Source organism: Odontesthes bonariensis, chromosome 18 (genome assembly GCF_027942865.1).
Source record: "Odontesthes bonariensis isolate fOdoBon6 chromosome 18, fOdoBon6.hap1, whole genome shotgun sequence".
In the NCBI taxonomy this organism is placed as follows: domain Eukaryota; kingdom Metazoa; phylum Chordata; class Actinopteri; order Atheriniformes; family Atherinopsidae; genus Odontesthes; species Odontesthes bonariensis.
Window position 1 is genome coordinate 11,495,098 of NC_134523.1, and position 17,836 is coordinate 11,512,933.

General features: G+C 43.7%; 3 protein-coding genes across 3 annotated transcripts; 1 reads left to right on the plus strand and 2 right to left on the minus strand.

Annotated features, from left to right (window-relative positions):
* Window positions 1-407: 407 nt before the first annotated feature.
* Window positions 408-3,276, plus strand: gpr3 (G protein-coupled receptor 3). The gene is made up of 2 exons (XM_075449279.1): window positions 408-611; window positions 1,720-3,276. The coding sequence occupies exon 2, from the start codon at window positions 1,748-1,750 to the stop codon at window positions 2,738-2,740; it is 993 nt and encodes a 330-aa protein (XP_075305394.1). The 5' UTR covers window positions 408-611; window positions 1,720-1,747; the 3' UTR covers window positions 2,741-3,276.
* Window positions 3,277-3,726: 450 nt separating this feature from the next.
* wasf2 (WASP family member 2) lies at window positions 3,727-11,076 on the minus strand. Its single transcript, XM_075449278.1, has 9 exons — window positions 10,957-11,076; window positions 9,280-9,443; window positions 9,002-9,136; window positions 8,714-8,867; window positions 8,024-8,141; window positions 7,768-7,886; window positions 6,215-6,373; window positions 5,414-5,892; window positions 3,727-4,995 (listed from the first exon to the last, which is right to left on the minus strand). The coding sequence occupies exons 2-9, from the start codon at window positions 9,410-9,412 to the stop codon at window positions 4,838-4,840; spliced, it is 1,455 nt and encodes a 484-aa protein (XP_075305393.1). The 5' UTR covers window positions 9,413-9,443; window positions 10,957-11,076; the 3' UTR covers window positions 3,727-4,837.
* Window positions 11,077-11,618: 542 nt separating this feature from the next.
* Window positions 11,619-17,363, minus strand: LOC142367670 (putative methyltransferase-like protein 24). Its single transcript, XM_075449688.1, has 5 exons — window positions 16,850-17,363; window positions 15,028-15,126; window positions 13,767-13,903; window positions 13,334-13,601; window positions 11,619-12,736 (listed from the first exon to the last, which is right to left on the minus strand). Exons 1-5 carry the CDS (start codon window positions 17,168-17,170, stop codon window positions 12,431-12,433), a joined length of 1,131 nt encoding a protein of 376 aa, XP_075305803.1. The 5' UTR covers window positions 17,171-17,363; the 3' UTR covers window positions 11,619-12,430.
* Window positions 17,364-17,836: the final 473 nt, after the last annotated feature.

Below are 17,836 nucleotides of genomic sequence, written 5' to 3' on the forward strand. Positions count from 1 at the left end.
GGGACTCTGTGAGTCATCGTGTTAAGTTTCAGCACCACGGACAGCGCAAGCTTTGAGCCCCTTTCCCGCTTGCTGCCAACCTTTACATCCCAGCACAGATAATCTACTCACATTCATTGAGGACTATTGCCTACGTCTTACCGAAAAAAGGTGTGTGTGACAGAGTGGGGTGTCTATTGGTGGTCGTCATTTACAAGAAATGTAAGCCGGGGTGAACCGCAGTGGGAGGGGCGAAAGAGATGCCGCATTTTTCTGAATGAAATTACTCTCCATACACCCCTCCCTCTCGGTTCTCGCCGCATCCGAAATGCCGGCCCCTGATTGGTCGATCCTCCCATTCACTGACGTAAGGCAGGCTCTCTTGTGGACGAGTCCCGCACCAGAGGGTCCATTCTGCCTCCCGTAAGCGCTCCGGAGTGATTGAAAAGGAAGAGATGCAAGCAGTGACCAGTGAGAAATTGATGCAAGTCTCATGAGGACAGGAGCCCGGGGACTTCACCTGCTTAAAGTGGTGCAGCATCGCCTCATCTTCAGCATTCGGCTTGGATTTGATCAAATATCAGAAAACAAACCTGCTGAGCCCTCGCAAAGGACGGACTCGTGTTAAAAAGGTAAGCACAATAATTCACTGCATGGATGTATATTAAGGTGTCCGTAACATTCACGCGTGTTCACGTGTGCGTGCAGGGGACATCCTCTGTGGTGCAGTGAACCCGCAATTCTGTTATACAACAGGATCCTCCGCGAGAGGAGGTGGGAAATACCTCCTCTTCGCTGAGGAACTGTGAAGGTATGAAAGAAAAAAAACTAATTGCACCACAGATACTCCTCCTGTTTGAACGAATCAAAGATCATTGCCAAATAATCAGTTAATATCAAAGTATGGCCATTGCGATGTGGTATGTTCTCTCTCGCTATGGAGTACATTTTGGCATGTACAAGGGAGCATAAAGTACAAGTACTAAGCTTGTGTTTGTCGGATTCCTTTCACAGCCATAAAAAAAGTGTTTCCATATCTTTTTCCTATTTAAGAAATACAGTCGTGCTTGGTACACGTCGTCAAGATTTACATGGTGTTGTGTCCCTCTTCTTGAACACCATGTTTGAATATTAGGAGTAGGGGAAACTCAGACAGAATAAATCACAAGTGGGGAGTCCATCAGATATAAATCTTTTTTACGATGGTTGGAAGACTCTACAGGCCAGTTGCTTGCTTACTGGTGCATTAATGTGTAAATAAGTATCTATTCCGTTTGCTCAAAGCTCACAAGTTGATCAGTTATTTTTGCCTGGCTTCTTCACAGACCGTTACATCACTGGCTCTTAAAAAACAGCAGGGACGCAGTTGAATATGTGATCCTCTGAAAATGTGAAAAGGGGAAAAGTGTGTGGATGGGTTATTTTAAGGAGTATATTCAAGGATGAGCATGCAAAATCAGTTTGATTATAATGATTATAGCAAAAGAGCATGTGTCCATACCAAGTACAGCTTCAACATCAAATCTAATGGTGATGTTAAAGCATTTTATCTAGCCAACTGCATTGGATTACAAGAGTGCAACAGCTGCAGTTCTCCACTGCTGGATTAAGTCCACATCTGGCATCCATCAACCCAACAGGCTATAACCACAGCTTCCAGTCCAAGACTTCCTGTTTAATGAACAAATGGAAATGAATTAATGTCTAATCAAAGCCAATGTCATCATATTTCTCTCTCAGGTTGTGCTGGTGTTTCTTTTGACCAAACATGATCCTGAACGTCTCAGACCTGGGTTGGGACGAGTCCTCGGGCCTGGATCCCTTCCTCCCACTGGACCAGCAGACCAACTCATCTCCACCTGAATTGCCACCTCTCACAATATGGGGCGTGGCTCTCTGTGTTTCGGGGACTCTCATCGCCGCTGAGAATGCAATTGTCATCACCACCATCGTGGCCACCCCGTCCCTACGCGCCCCCGTCTTCTTGCTGCTTGCAAGCCTCGGGCTGGCTGATCTCCTTGCAGGTGTTGCATTGATCCTGCACTTCCTCTTCCGGTTCTGTGTGGAGCCCAGTGATTGGTCGGAACTGCTGACCTCAGGACTGCTGGTGACATCGCTGACTGCCTCGCTCTGTAGCCTCATGGGCGTTGCACTGGACAGATACCTGTCTCTGAGCCATGCCCTCACCTATGGCTCAGGTCAGTCACGTCGGAGAGCTGCCACCCTGCTGCTGCTGGTATGGTTGGGTGCGTGTGTTATTGGGGCAGGACCAGCAATGGGTTGGCATTGCCTTAAAGAGCAAAGTTCCTGCTCTGTGGCACGACCTTTGACCCGGACTTATCTATCCCTTCTATGTGGTGGCTTCTTAGTGGTTGTTGTGGTAACCTTGCAACTGTATGCTGGGATCTGCCGGGTGGCAAGGCGGCACGCCCACGCCATTGCTACTCAGAGGCACTTCCTCCCCACCAATCAGCCATATGCAAGCAAACACAGCAGTGGAAGGGGCTTCTCACGGTTGATCCTTGTCCTAAGCGTGTTTGTGGGCTGCTGGATGCCTTTCTCCCTCTGGGGGCTGCTAGGAGATGCATCCAGCCCTCCTCTGTACACCTACGCCACCTTGGTGCCAGCAGCAGGCAGCTCCCTGCTCAACCCCATCCTCTACAGTCTTAGAAACAAAGACATTCGCAAGGTGCTTCTTCATGCCTGTTGCCCAAAAAGATGCTCACACAGCACCCACATTCAAAACCCTGTTGATGTGTAGACTGGCATCCTCATCAGAGTCAAAGGAACACACAGTCTATGCCATACATATCACAGTTTACGTGCCAGGATACAAACTCACTTTCATCCACACACAGAAAAATAAGTTACACACATTCCACCACACTTAAGCAGCACTTTTAAGCGATGAAGACCATCTTCAAATCAGAATGTACTGTACTGTCCTGGCAGGCAGCCAACTTAGGACTAAAAGTACTGTCCTGTATGTACTTTGTGCCTCAGTCAACTGTAGCATCACTGGATCCCGAAATAAAACAACCACATGGATGCAACATGTATGGATCTAATGAGCGTCAGCACTCGAAAATGAGAGGAAAATATACATTTTTAAGAAGAAACTGACGGTGTGATGACATATGTGATCCAAAGGCCAATTTTATTTACTTAAATGTCTGGAAAACACAATGTTCTAGAGGTTTGGGATTCTATTTTGCACATGCTGAAAATGGCACTTTTAAAAAAAAAAAAGGTACTGACTATATGTTTGAATTGCACAACCTTTTTGAAATGGATGAATATTTTATATTGATAAATAATAAATCTTTTTTCTACTGGATGATGTCAGCACTGTTCTCTTTCCTTCTGCCGAAGCTCTTAGCGTTTCTCCCTTTCCGTCTCTCACTCTTTAAATCTCTGTTCCTGCCTCCTAAATTGTTCGGGGGCCAAAACAGTCCGCCATGTTATTACATTCTCTCTGCATTCACAGCACCCTTTTAAAATCATGGCATTAGGATACAGCGATTATGCAAGATGTTTTTCTCTCCTCCTACTCATTCTCTCATCCCTGAACTCAGTTAATTTTCCAAATCCCCACACACTCAGCATCGGGCGCTGTCAAAAGGTTTCCACCGCTGATATGAAGCGGATGAGTCATGGATAATACACGGGGTGTCCTTTACAAAAGGTTTTTACCATTCTTGGATTATTTGATATTTCAGACAAAAAAAAAAAAATCTACACCATTACTTAACTTCACTTTATATTTATTGAAATAAATCATTTTGGAAACATGAAACAGTAGAAGTAGAACTTTGGCTAAGCATGCTGCGTGACAACAAGAACAGACTTAAGATAAAAGGCACTTTAAATTTGTGTCATCAATGAAAGGCGTTAATATTTTAGGAAAATTAATACAGGGACACTGACAAGCGATTTAAAGCCTACTCCACCCACCAGAATAGCTTCAGGAAGAAAAAGACAAAAAACATAAGATGTAAATTTCCATTGGACAATAAAAATCTTACTTCTGAAAATCGTCTGCACATGTTCAGTAAGACATCCCTGGTGTCTGACAGGAGAATACACCTCTCTCTCTCTCTCAAAACAATAAATCATTAATTCATCAGTTCCATGACAAGCTACAACAACAATGTCATATGTTCCCATGATAAAAATAATACTCAATACAAAAGAGAGAAGAATAAAATGGGACACCTGTGTCTTGAAATAAATTTTAATTGATTAACTTCAGTGATCCCAGATCCAGACGTAAACTTTACATCTATTTAATAATCTATGAAAGAGAAAGAATGAATTAAACACCTCCAGTGTTTCCACTGAGGACAAAAGGAAAGGAGGAGGTTGTGTACATGTGCATACAAGTTTCTCTTTACCATCTCTCTTGTTATAATGTACAGTGAATAAAATCAGATTTTTGGCCTGCAGCAAAGTACACCTTCCTCTATTAGACAATAAGATAAAGATGAAGGGGATGTGTTTACCAACATACTCAGCAAGGAGATGTGCGTCACATCAGATATCCTTCTTACATCAGTAACAGTGGTGTGTTGCTCAGAGCAAAGGCAAACTGGAACACAGGCAGGCACACTCACATACTTTCTCAGTCTTTGGACCTCTTTACCTGGCATGAGGGAGTTTGAATAAATGAAAATAAAAATCGGTCTTGGAATGGGTTTTGAAATACGTCACAAGGTCACTCTACCTGGACATACACTGACCGACTTCTGCACAAAACCAAACTAGCATCGAAGAATGTAATCTGAAGGGAAAAGCTCCGTTGTTGTTTAAGGCAAAGGAAAGAAACAAAGGCGGTAGTGAAGTTGAAAGTGGACGGCGATCATTCTGACCACTCCTCATCGTCAAACTCTGAGGAGTCATCCTCGCTGTCGCTGCACTCCACAGCGATACGACGGGACAGGATGGCGGCGACATCGTTGCCAATGTGATCTCTCTTCTCCTGCTCCCGCTGCGCCTCGACCTTTCGCAGGTTGAAGCCTAAATAAAAAGTTTTACGGTTACAATGAGTGTGCAGCTTCTGCATCAGAAGTCTGACATTAACTGTGTAGACACACTGAAAAAAAATAAACATACCATACATTATATCCATACACATATGCTTTGGATGAAAAGTGTATAACGCATCTACTCAACATAAACTGCATCGGTGACCAATTTGTCACAGACCTTGTTGTCACAAGTGAGTACATGTTTGTCTGTAGATCACACGCATGCATAGGCAAGAACTAAATAGACATATTCCTGCCCAAAATGTGTGTGAAAGTTCTATCACCACTAAACATTCAGCAATCAGTGCTTATATTCTGTAGACCATTTATTTTGTTTGACCAGGTCCAACCGTTTTATTGGTGTGAAACATTCCGTGTTACGCTGACCTCTCTCTGGCGTGTCTTACCTTGTCGGATGGCTTGCAGCAGGTCACTGCGAGGATCATCTTCGGGCTCTGGCTGGGGTTTGGGAGCTGGGGCTCCGCCAGAGGGACGAGGAGCAGCAGAGCTGTCAGAGGATGGAGGCGGGGGCCCGGGGGGAGGTGGAGGGGGTGGCGGAGGTGGTGGTCCACTACTCATTTGCATAGGTGGCTGGGGAGGAGAAACAGCGAACATGGCAGGTGGAGGAGGTGGAGCAGGTGGGGAGGGATAAGAGGTGGCAAGGGAGGCAGGTGGAGGAGGTGAGGGAGGGGTGTCAAAGCCAGGGGGAGGTGGAGGCACCCCCAAACCAGAGGCAGGAGGAGGGGGAGGAGGTGCGGGGGGAGGGGCAAGGTTTGGACGGGAGCTTGTTGGAGAAGAGGCCATGGGTGGAGCTGGAGGTGGGTGGTTTGGACTCAGCATGCTGGTACGCTTCTGTGCTGGTGCTGAATACTGTCCATCATTATACCTGTATGTGATGGAGAGGAAGAGAAGAGATTAATGGATGTACTTTAATGGCTTAATGGAGCCTTCACTTCCCTCTGTTAACCGTTAACCTTCAATGTCTATGCAGAGGCTACCATATCTGATCATATTCATACTTACTAAATAAAAGGATGTACAATCCATTTTGCTGCTAGTGAACCCATCAACCAAAAGCACATGTGACTATTAATGTAGCGAATCCGCACTGCAGGGTGCGTGGCTGTGCTTCTATCGCACGCTAACGGGGGTGGCTGTGTGCCTGCAGTATGTGTGGGCTCGTATGCACGATGCTACGTAATGCTTACGCCATGTCTGGAGGTGGAGGAGGCAGGAAGTCATCTGGACCCGGTGGAGGCAGAGGGGAGCTGGGATCATAAGCGTAGGAGCCTGTACTCAGCTCGAGGCCCTCAGAAGTGAAGCCCTCTCCTGATCCGATGCTGCCATTCAGAGCCTCAGAGGAATTCCTTGAAGAAAACAAACAACATCACCATCGGCTCAAAATAAAGTTGATCGTCTGTACTTTCTGAACTCTGAACGACCCAGACTGGATGGTAAATTGCTGCTCGTGTAGAATCTATAATTTAACACGTGAAACTGGAGATATCATACATCTATTTGAAGCAGTGGACACAATTATTCACATAGGTATTTGAGGTGAAGGCCTTATCTTTCGATTAAAAATGACAAACACTCAATGTCCTGAAGCACAGGTGGAAGAAAATAGCCGATTCCTCAACCTAACAGCAGAAAACGAGTGTTTTCTGATCATAAGGCCTGCTGTGTGTGTATAAACTGAAGCACACACAAGTCAGATAATAAAATGGTGAATGGCAAAGCAATCAAGAAATGTAAGACTCAACACTGTTTCCCTGTAATCAATACCATTTGTATATATAAATGCATGCTCTTTTATGCTTTTTGTTGTAGTTTTATGATATTCTACCATCTCTCTGTTAATTCAATAACAAACTACGCATTATAAATATTCAACTACGGAGAAAAATAAGTGCAGCAGCAATTACGCTGTCAATGTGACTCGATATTCTTCCTTTTCTCTGATAACACGGCAAGCATATTCACATTCTTACTTTAGAAAAAAAAAAACAATTGCACCGTTTAATACTAAATGATATGTAAACAGGGACAATTTGACATCACATACCAAACAGGAATGCAATCAAACCCAGAGCCCACTGCGACTCACATTTGTTTACTGCTAATTTCCAGTGCAGTCAGCTCTACGCCCAACCCCCGGAGAACATTCCCAGACAGGACGTACCGCCCATATCACTGTGTACAGTTTGGTTGATAAGACGGCGGTGAGTAGTGGAATCTATCATGCAAGCTGCTGATTTTGCTGTTCAAACTAGAGAAAAATAATGTGTTCAGCAAGTCATTACTTTTAAAGTCCACCCTCTGCTGACCGAGCCCAATTTATTTTAGTTTTTTCATAGTCCGCAGACCTGCACACTGTCACCGGCTGGTGTCTGTACAAACAATGCCCAAAGGCTGGCGCTCAAAAACAACCAGAGCACGGCTCAATTAAAAAGGTACATGAGCATACCAACAGTGGATGGTATGGATATGGTTTGTCCTGCTCAGGATACATAGTTTTATTGTGATTATTGTTAACTGCCATTCATTTTGTATATATTTAGGTTGTTATTTATGTTGAGCCTTAAAGGCAAACAGAAACGTAATCTTTATCCAACTGCGCCAATGGCTCTTCTTCTTCATAAGGTGTGTGTGCGCCTAATAGGCTCATACTCAACTTAAATAATATTGTAAAATGATGAGAGAAAGACAGTTTGCGATTGCGACAGCCCTAATTGCTGAAACTTAATTTCTCTTTACTCACAATTCATTCTTTGGCACGACAAACTCTTCTCCCATCTTACGCCGTTCCCATTCCTCCTTCCTGGTTTTGATCTTTCGGGGATTGAGTGTCCGTTGGTTCAGATGGTCTTTCTTCTCCTTCTACTCAGAAGGAAGTCAGTAGAAGGAAAAAAAGAAAGAAACGACATCGTGCTGGTTATGAGTAATCCGATGTGGGTGAGATTAGCTTGTTATAAGTTTGTGAGTGATGTTTTATTGCGTAAGAAAGTGCGTCTCACTCTGTGCTTGCGCCTCTCCTTCATGATGTCCTTGGTGTCCTGCAGCATCTTCTCCTTCCACAGGTCAAAGAAGTAGGAGGGATCAGTGTAAAACTTCAGGGCCTCCTTCCCATCATCGCTGCAGTAAACCATTTACAGCCATTAGAAGTCACACTTCACGTTATTGTGACAAAATACAAAGTGTGCGCGAAACTGTTCTTTATCTGCGTAAATATATCAACAAGAGATTTAACTTCCCTTGTATAAACAAGCCTTATCGCACATTCATCAAGAGTGCAAAGAACAGCACTAACTAAATCAATGCCACATCAATTCCTTCACAACAAGCCTTCAGACTTCATAGCAGGCACTATGTCTCTGCTCTGGTTTCTGATCAAGCACACTTCCAATGAGCAGTTTACGTTTAATGTGATTATTTGTCTTTTTGTTCTTACCATCAGTACCAAGTAAATGATACACAAGCTATCACTGTATCAACATGACCAATCTCAAAGATTTAGTTCAGGTGAACTATATGTCTGGGGCCGGTCAAGAATTCACTGCATAAGGAAGACGGTACGTGTGCGCATCAGACATGAGCTTAAAACTGTGTTGGAACGTTTAGTCGTGTTTCCATGTGTGCACACGTGTGTGTGGACGGGCTACATCGTCCTTCACGTGTTCAGTGTTTGCCTGTCTGCTCCATCCTACCGGTAATGGCTGAGCTGGTTAAGTGGTGGAGGAGGATTGCAGGTGACGTAGGTCTCTTGTACAGGCATTGGCAGAGACGGCCTGGTGAACAGCTGCTGGTCCTGTGTCAGACTGCTGCGGAAGGCCTTACGGGTCGTGATGGCCTGCAGAGAGACTGACAGAAAAAGACGGGAAGGTAGATTATGTAATATTTATTGCTCTCAGAGAGGGGAGAGGATCGAGTCAGAGTCTAGCCCTCTGACACTAAGATATATAGTAGTAGTGACACTAACAAGTGGGAGCACCTACCTTCTTCTTCTTTAGGGTCCAGCTGGGTGACTTTAACCTGCAGACGATCCACTCTTTCTCCAAGCGTGTTCACTCTTGTGGCAAATGCTCCTGCCTGGACAAACAGCTCCCCGAACACGTCCTCGGCATATTTGCCTTCAAACAGACACAACTGTTTTATTTTTGTTGATTAAAGAATTTGGCGTAAGCAATCAATGCAACTTCCAAAATAGATTGAAAAAAGAAAAACACATCTGCTACGTGTTACTGCCACCCAACTACACATGGTCCGTACTCACTGAGGCTGCCGAGCTGCCGGATGATGTTGGCCAGGCTGATATTGGTGACACATTCCAGCTCGCTGCGGATGCTGGAAGGGATGGTTTGGCGACACACATGCCGCGGCTCTATATTCCTCGTTACCAAAGGCATGGTGGGGTGTGGCGGGGAGCGCAGCCCAACCCTGAAGGAGAGGAAGCGAGGGGTCATTCAAGCCAAAAAACACATGCAAATATAAAGAGATTCAACTGTAACACTGATTAATATAGTTTGCCAACATTGTTTTTCATCTTTTACGGGCCGTTGCTGATGCCAAACAACCGATGGCCGATATGTGATGCTAAGATTCAATGTAACATTTATTTATAGTTCCTATGTCTGTGCAATCTGTCTTTGCTGCAGATAGGATAAAAGCATGTATGAACTAAATATACTGTACGGCCACAGGTAATCACAAAAATTGCACCACGGGGGCCACAGTAACAAGGCCGCCTGCAATGTGAATGTGCCTGCATCTACAAGCATCCAGAATAATTGTTGACCAATGTCACATTTCTCCAAACAGCATTCCATCATACTGATTTATCTGCCAATCAATTAATCAGCCTATTAACACTGATATCTATAGTACCATTTACTGATGACTGAGGTGGGATACTAAAAGGTCATGCCTACTGTCTACTGGCAAATAATAAATGAATATTGAATAATTCATCATCATTTCAAGTGATTTGTTCAGCAGTAAATGTCAAATTTAGACTGGTCCAAGCTTTGGAAATGGCAGGATGCACTGCCTTTTTGCAAGGTGGATGAGTCACACACCGATAAGATGTGCCAACACTCGTGTATTTAAAGAAAAGAAAAAATAACAACCAGACAGAGCTAAAGCAGAACCAAAACCGTGTCTTTGCTCTGCTCAGCAACATCCACCACTTAGCCGATGGTGTGAAACGTTAAAAATAAAAATAGAGAAGAACTTGCTGGTGTAACCATTTCCCCAATGTCACATCTAGAGCAGTGCAAATATAACAAATTACATATACACACACATATATAAAGCACATCTGAATACCGGCTCACACAACGCAGTAACTACACTGTGCATGCGGAATAAGCTCAGAAAATGACAGCTGCCTTCAGACTGCAGGCTCTCCTCACTCCCAGTACACCTCGTTGCCCACTTCAGTCGCCTAATTACAAGTTTTCCATGTTTCAGAAAGCGGTGAATCATTGTGTCTGTCAAACGTATCGGCGCCTTCCCTCGAGGTGGCAGGCTCGATGTTGTAAGTAGACCCAAAAAAGAGCAAACTGGCAGCGAGGTTTACTCATTTCTTCACCGAAAGAAAAGAAAAACTCATCACTTGTGTGCAGCTCCTCTCTGCACGGCGTTGTCCGACAGTGACAGTCAGCCAATCTCTGTCTTTATCAACTAAAAATGAGCTTTTATTCCGTAAAGCTTTCGCATTTTAATCAATTTAACCCCCCCACATCGATAAGTCCCGACAAGATGAAAAAGTTCAAGCATTTACGCCCATAACTTAAGCGAAAACAAGATAAGTGTAACTTGGGATTTCGGCCTTGTCAGAGCAGGAAGTAACTTGTAGGCGCCGCTTATCTCAAAGGAACACCCTGAACAAACATTAATATACTCACACGTCACTTTGTGAAAATATCACTGACTAACACGCTTTACTTACCGCTAAAACGTCCACCTTTAGTCTCTCCCTATATTGCCTGGTAGTTGTTCTGTCTCTATATTTTCTCAAGAGGTGTTAGAGCTGTACAGTAAGCGGTCGAACGAAACAGATCGAGAAAGTCCCGGGATTGTGAACTTCTGATTGGTCGAGACACAGCGTTTTCTCGAAGCCAATTGGCTGTTAGGCCTGTCGTCTGATTTGGCTGAGAACAGGATGTGGAAATTTCAACGCAAAAAGCGCAACTCCACCCAATCTAGTGGCAAACATCTGTCCGCAATTTTCGTAAGTGAGGGTGGAGGGAGCGCCGCATTCCAACGTGCGCTCCAGCGAGTTGGAACGCGTCCGAGGAATGACTGGCATTGACCGGTATGAGGAGCTTACTGTAGAGAAAAAAACACTTAAATTGACAAATAGCAGCGTGTTAAGTGCATCCTTAACTTCAGCTCAGCCCATCTGAACTGGAAGTGCCGAAGCTTTAAAGGACAGCTTTGCATGTACTGACAATTAAATCATGCATGAGGCGGCTTAAAACCTATGAGCATGTTGCAAACACTATTGGAAACGTGTTCATTTGAATTTTGCAAAAGGGTAACCATGTCTTGTGAAACAATCCAAACATTTGTTTTGAAAGAAATAGTTAAGATTCCATTGTAGCCATTTATTTTTGCTTCAAGGACCAACAGCATGTATAAAAATACAAATTCACTAGGTAATTTCACAAAAGCACACATCGACTATAAGTTCCCTTTTGGCTTTACACTCAATGTTCACCTTCAATTTTATGTAAATTCAAGGTGTATGCAGGGGAAGTAGGGTTAAGCAATCATCATCTTATTTCTCTTTTCAACATACTCAGCTGACTTATTGGATGGAAAGAATTTAAGACTTCCCTTATTTTGTCTTGTGATATATCTTGTGGTATTATAGTGCATTTCAAGCATGTTTCAGTCATTTAATTTCTTATATGCAACAGAGAGCAAAAGTGCCTCATTGCTAGATTTCCTGCATATGTTACAGTTGGTACAAACTTGAAATAATTTAAGTTCTTCAATGTAAATATTCATTGCATATAAAAAGCATTTCAATTTTACAGAGAGTGAACACAAATAAATAATCTGTTAAATCTACATTCAAACGATGGCTGCCGTGTATTTCAACACTTGTGGTACAACTGAAACAATTTGTTGAGATTTGATAGTAGATCAGTGATTTTACATGTTGGAAGACAGGCAAAATAGCTTTTTATCTGCAGCATATTTGGTGAAACTGTCCACTTCCACTGTATGTATGAACACAACAGTATTACCTCTTATGGATGGAGTTATAAAAATGCAAATCGTTCAATGTCCACTAGAGGGCGATGTAATTTAAAAGAATTCGGCACATGCCTAAAACCTTAAGAGAAAACCTAAGAAACTTCATCTGATTTTTTACCATCCACAGCAGCCTACACAGCTCTGTTCAGGTGTGAGTGTCAGTGCCGTGTGTTGACCCAGCTGAGTGTGTAGGAGCTGTGAGCATTTGCTACTGTCTGTTTCAGGACACTGTGACCCTCTCCTGCAAAACTGTCAACCAGCTTGAGTCCAGAAGCTTGAAGGCCCCGAAGGACACTGAACCAAAAGCGAAGCACTTCCTCATCGGTTCCTCCCACCTCAAACCCTGCCCACTGCAGGTGCACCGTGGCAACCAGATGATGGATGTTTTGAAGAGTTCCCTCCTCAATCCAGTTCTGGAAAACTCTCCACTCAGCACTTAAGAGGTCGGCATACAGAAAGTGGACCTAAAGAGAATACAGATGATAAAAACAAACTTCTGTCATGTGGATCTACATTATGATTAACTTATACTTATGTATAAAAATCATTGTTAAAATACCTAAATCCAAGAAGGCTACTATAATGCTTTCAATAAAACACACCTTTTTCTATTTTTTTTTACAAGGGATAGCTTTGCTGGAACTGACATACTGACTGTATATATAGTGATAACGTTGTAGCCAAGATTTGCGGGTAGAGTGCAACCTTACCACCTTCCTCCTCTAATGAGCCTAATATTTGAAAATCAAATGAAAGTTTTACGAAAAATATTCATCAAATGGATATCTTACTCAAAGCTAGGTATGTAACTCCCTCTTGTGGCTGTCAGATATAACTGGACCACTGAGTGATTCACTCACTTAAATTGTTGCCATGGCAGCCAGAGATGGCGCAGAGCCCTGTTGCTATGGTAACAGCCAAGTAAAAGAGCTTTCTGGGTATATTGGGGTAAAAAGACTCCAAGGTATGTTTGTTTGGCAGTGTTTCTCAAAATTTGTGTGTGTGTGTGTGTGTGTGTGCGCGCGTGCACGTGCGTGCATACACAAGTGTGTGTCTCTTACAGTGTGATGTCCCAAAGCTGCCATGATATCTGCCAGCGTTTGAGAAACACTACCCAGGTTGCCTCTTGTCTTGTGCCTGCGCCTCTTTGGCGCTCGCCACTCCAGCCACATCTTATGCTGGATGACACCGCCTCCGTTGCCATGGTTACTCTCCAAACTGTTGCCAAGGTGACTACCAGATGCATTGGACTTGCTGGGATCAAAACTGTGGACCTCGCATCGTAGCTGCAATACAGTTCTCAGAAAGTCTGCATCTCCTCCATCCATGCTGGAGAGACAAAGACAGGGAGGCAGGGGAGCACGGAGGTGGTTTGAAGATGATTGCATGCATGATTAAATATGCATTGCATTGCTTATTCCAGCTGTGTCAGTGATAGGAATGCACAAACACAAAAGTGGGATAAGTGCATGGGATACAGACATAGGGACGCACCTGAAGGAATATGCAACACACGGTCCATCTGCAGCTGGGAGGAGCCAGTCCTCAGCACACAGCAGCCAGTGAGCTGAAGCAGCAGGGAGCTGTGCTGCCTGAGCCTGCCCTGGAGATAAAACCCTGGAGCAATTCAACTGGGGGTGGACAGGAAAAGAGTGTCACATGAGATGGTCTGGATAAAGGTCTGAGCATTAAAATTCAAATGAGAAGAGAGAAAGTTAAGGAAAAAGTGGTTTCACAGTTAACCTTGTGGAATTTGGGAAGATGATTTCAGACAGAGACTGCTGAGTCTAAGTGAGCCAAATTATGTTTTCGCAATATTCATTTTGGACATTTTGACTTATACGCAGCACTGAGCAGTTGTAGAATGTCAAACAAAAACAGAACAATATTCCAGGTTTAACTAGTGGACGACAACTTTCCCTCTCAGTTCCCAGCACTTGGCGTTGCATAAGTCTCAGCTCTTGTTTGGGAGTTTCCAGTCTGGAGCTGAACATCTTTACGGGCGCCAGATTTGGCAGAATTCTGCTGCCAGCATATTGACAGCGCCTGACTGATCATATTACTGCTATGTTAACCCCCACGCTAGTCTGAGTTGTAGAAGTAGTTTCTAAAAGAGAAAAAAATAAAAACTTTTTTTTATTGATTGCTGTGAAGACTTGGCAAGATCTAACTTTTGGCTGCAGAATTTTTATGTCTCTTCTATGATGGAGAGTAGCTTGAAACCTTTAGGGAAGGAGTTTTATCTAAATGTTGGACAAGTGGTTAACCTTAGGGGAAGGACGTCCCCAAAAGACTCACAAATTCAAGCTGTCACAAGACGTGATTATAAAAACAGAACAGTAGAGGAAAAACTCAAATTCTGTTTCTCAACGGTATTTTTTTCTTCTTTTCAGTTTTACCTTTCTGTTAGTTGTTTCTCACGAAATGCAGGATAAAGTTTTGAAATTTCTCTGCATGTGAAAATTATCCAAATGAGTCATTCTTAGGAGGACATTTGGGTACGTTGTCCGCAGCTCTCTATTATTTGCAGCTTGTTAAGATGAGTGATAAAGCAGACAATTCACAAAAGTTTTAAGCCAAGAAGTTTTCTGGACAACTCAGTCCTGTTTGTGAGACATTAAAATATGTAGCGATGAATTTGGATGTTTTATGACACTTTTTTTTTGTATTTATTGCTTCCACGTAGAAGACCCTTTAGAGTAAGATATTTTAATTTGACAACACTGTGTATGAGATGATGTTCTGTGTAGCCTACCTGCGGCCTTGTGATGTACATGATGAAACGATTGAGTTCTGTGGTGAAGGACGGCTTGTCCGCCGCCCACAACTGCACCTCCACTGCTCTGGGTCCCGCCTGGGAGCATGCATACACACCGTATATCAATATATAGAAACTACAGTGTAAGAAGTGCCAACAGATCCAAGGGAATTTGGATGGAGGGTGAATAATGAATAGACATGACAGTAAGTGTGATGTGAGTGCTGAGCAGAAAGGTCACAGTGGCTGACCTCAGGCTTGCTGGTATTTGCCCGAGGCTCTTTAACATACACAAACACTAACTCAGACCCGTCACTCCACTCCAAACAATGAACCCTGTGGTCACCATGACAACCTCTGTGGAGCGGGGGGGGGGGGGGGGGGGGGTACACTAGAATGAGTCAGAGAGTTTTAGCCTTGGGCAGATAAAGAAAGAAAGAGTGAGAGAAGAGAAAGGGAGACTGAAAGACAGAAAGAAAGAGACTGAAAGAGGGTGTGAGGAGTGAAGGGAGGTAGGGTTTGGGGTTAAGAGCGGACAGATACACCCACACACAAATCCACAAACACAGATGGATGCTGAAGCACCGTGCAACCAAAGGGCACAGACAAAACACAGGGCAGCTGTCATCTCTCTCTGGTCTGGGGTCAGCACTGTGCTTGCCCTTTGCCCTCACCTGTTCTGTCACGTCGATAATAATTCACAGAGCTGTGCACAAAGAGGCCAAACATAAAATGGATGAGCACACCATCAAGAGCTTTACATCTCTTGATGGGGGGCTTTTTTTGCATTCTGCAGCAAAGCAGGTAAACTGCACAATCTCTGCATCTGCATCAATGGATTTTGAAACAATGGGCCTCTGGGCACAGACGTCTGTAAAAGGCTCCCAACTTGTTCCAACAGAGACCACAGCACCCTGGCTGTTTGGTGTTGGCTTGTTTTGTGTGTCCAACTGTGTGTCATCGCAGTGCAGTTTTAGTTTAACAGAAATTTACCATCTCTTGATGGTAAATTTCTCCTGGTTGTTTTGTGTCTCAAACTGGTGATTTTTTTCAGTCTCTTTGCGCTCACAGGCATCTTTTGTGGTTTAGTCTCTTTCTCTGTCAAAGGACAGGTTTTAAAAAGCCAACTTCTTGTCTTTAAGCATCAAAATGTCTTGGGCATCCAGACCCCTCAAGTCCACTGGGACAGGTTTACACAGTAAAGCCGCTTTTAGTTTTTATGCTCCCCACCTGTGGAACAGGCTTCTTGAAGTGAGAGCAGATAAAACTTTAAGCTTGTTTAAATCAGGTCTTAAAGCATTAATTCCAACACCTTTTAAGGAAATTGGATATGATTATATATATATATATATATATATATATATAAAAAAGTATTCTTTAGCTGAATGTTAATAAAAAAAAATGTCCACACAATTAGCTGCATGGGTAAGTGTTTCCTTTTTTTGTTGCAAATCTATTCTTTTCATTGGTTTGCTGTTGCTTTTTTCAGTATGTGATGTTCTTTGATCACATTCGACATATTCAGCTTCTTTATTTGTTTTTGTACAGTAAATATGCTGTGCAAATAAACCCGCCGTGCCTTTAGGCTACTACTAGAGTTTAAATTCTGTGCATATCACAATGTGTGCAAAGAAAAGTAATATGGCAAAAGTAAAAAAAAAAAAAAACCATCTGTAAACATGAATCCTTCTGTGGGTTACTGTGGGTCAGAAGGATATTTTGTGTCAAAAGTGTGAGTCCACACTCACAAGTGTGATTCGTCTGTGTCAAAAATGTGACGTAAGCACTCAGAAACACCTCAGTTCAACTTTATACAAACCTGGCGCTCGTGCCTCTCGTTCTCATCCTCATACGCTCGTGCCCCCACCCTCATTTCCCCGTCCTCCTCCTCTTCCTCCTCCTCCTCCCTTTCCACACCGGTTCGATGGGACTGGGCCTCACGTTGAATTGAGCTCCTCTCCGGTTCGATGCTGATAACGGAAAACGCGACCGCTCCGTCCCGCTCCTCCGCCCCCACCCACAAGCGCGCGGCTCCAGGTAACCGCGAGCCGACGACGAGAAGCTGCAGGGCGAGGAGAACCGGCGGGATTAAAAGCAGAGGTATTGCCGAGCGGAGGGAGAAACTACCGAGGCCCCGCATACCTCCTCAGTGGCGGCACCGGGGACCGGCGAACATCTCCGGCGCTTTTCCTTGTAATTCAACTTTTTCAGCTCTCTCCTTTTTCTCTCTCTCTCTCTCTCGAGGGCAGTGAGGAAAGTCCCAGCTGAGTCCTCCTCCTGCCTCCACGACCTCCTCCTCCTCCCCCCCAGGGGGAAAGTTGTGATGACGAAGCGCATTCCTCGGTCACCGGTGCCCTTCTTAGAGACAGTCGTTTTATTTATTTGTTTATTTATTTATTTATTTTTACCCCAAATGAACTCAGGGTTGACAATGGACAGAAGTGTGAAGAAAAAAACAGCTTCCTGACAGTTAGTAAGCAAACAAACCGAAGCCTCACACTAGAATGTCCAAACTAACAGTTGTTGGTAGGTTTTGTTCATACATCAATCACGGACTTGTTAGTCCTCTGCCAAACTGCTAGGCCTAAAAGCAGTGACTTGGACATAGCTCAACTGATATTTCTGGTTGCTAATTATCATCAATATTTGAATAAGTAATAAAAACGACCAAACAAAGAAAATAGAGCAAAGGCACTGAGTGGTTGTTCAGATTACCCTAATAACCCCACATTAGATTACAGGACTGAGTTAAGATGCTTTAATTTGATATTTTGTGCGACTTAGCCTCCTCTTTATATCAGATGGA

Coding starts and splice junctions, on each gene's coding strand:
- gpr3 (XM_075449279.1), top strand. CDS start 1,748: ATGATCCTGAACGTCTCAGACCTGGGTTGGGACGAGTCCTCGGGCCTG.
- wasf2 (XM_075449278.1), bottom strand. CDS start 9,412: ATGCCTTTGGTAACGAGGAATATAGAGCCGCGGCATGTGTGTCGCCAA. Junction 7,887..8,023: donor AGGAGAGGCGCAAGCACAGA/GTGAGACGCACT, acceptor CCTTCTGAGTAG/AAGGAGAAGAAAGACCATCT. Junction 5,893..6,214: donor CCTCCACCTCCAGACATGGC/GTAAGCATTACG, acceptor CATCACATACAG/GTATAATGATGGACAGTATT.
- LOC142367670 (XM_075449688.1), bottom strand. CDS start 17,170: ATGCGGGGCCTCGGTAGTTTCTCCCTCCGCTCGGCAATACCTCTGCTT. Junction 15,127..16,849: donor ACGAGAGGCACGAGCGCCAG/GTTTGTATAAAG, acceptor GCATGCTCCCAG/GCGGGACCCAGAGCAGTGGA. Junction 13,904..15,027: donor TGTACATCACAAGGCCGCAG/GTAGGCTACACA, acceptor GTCCACCCCCAG/TTGAATTGCTCCAGGGTTTT.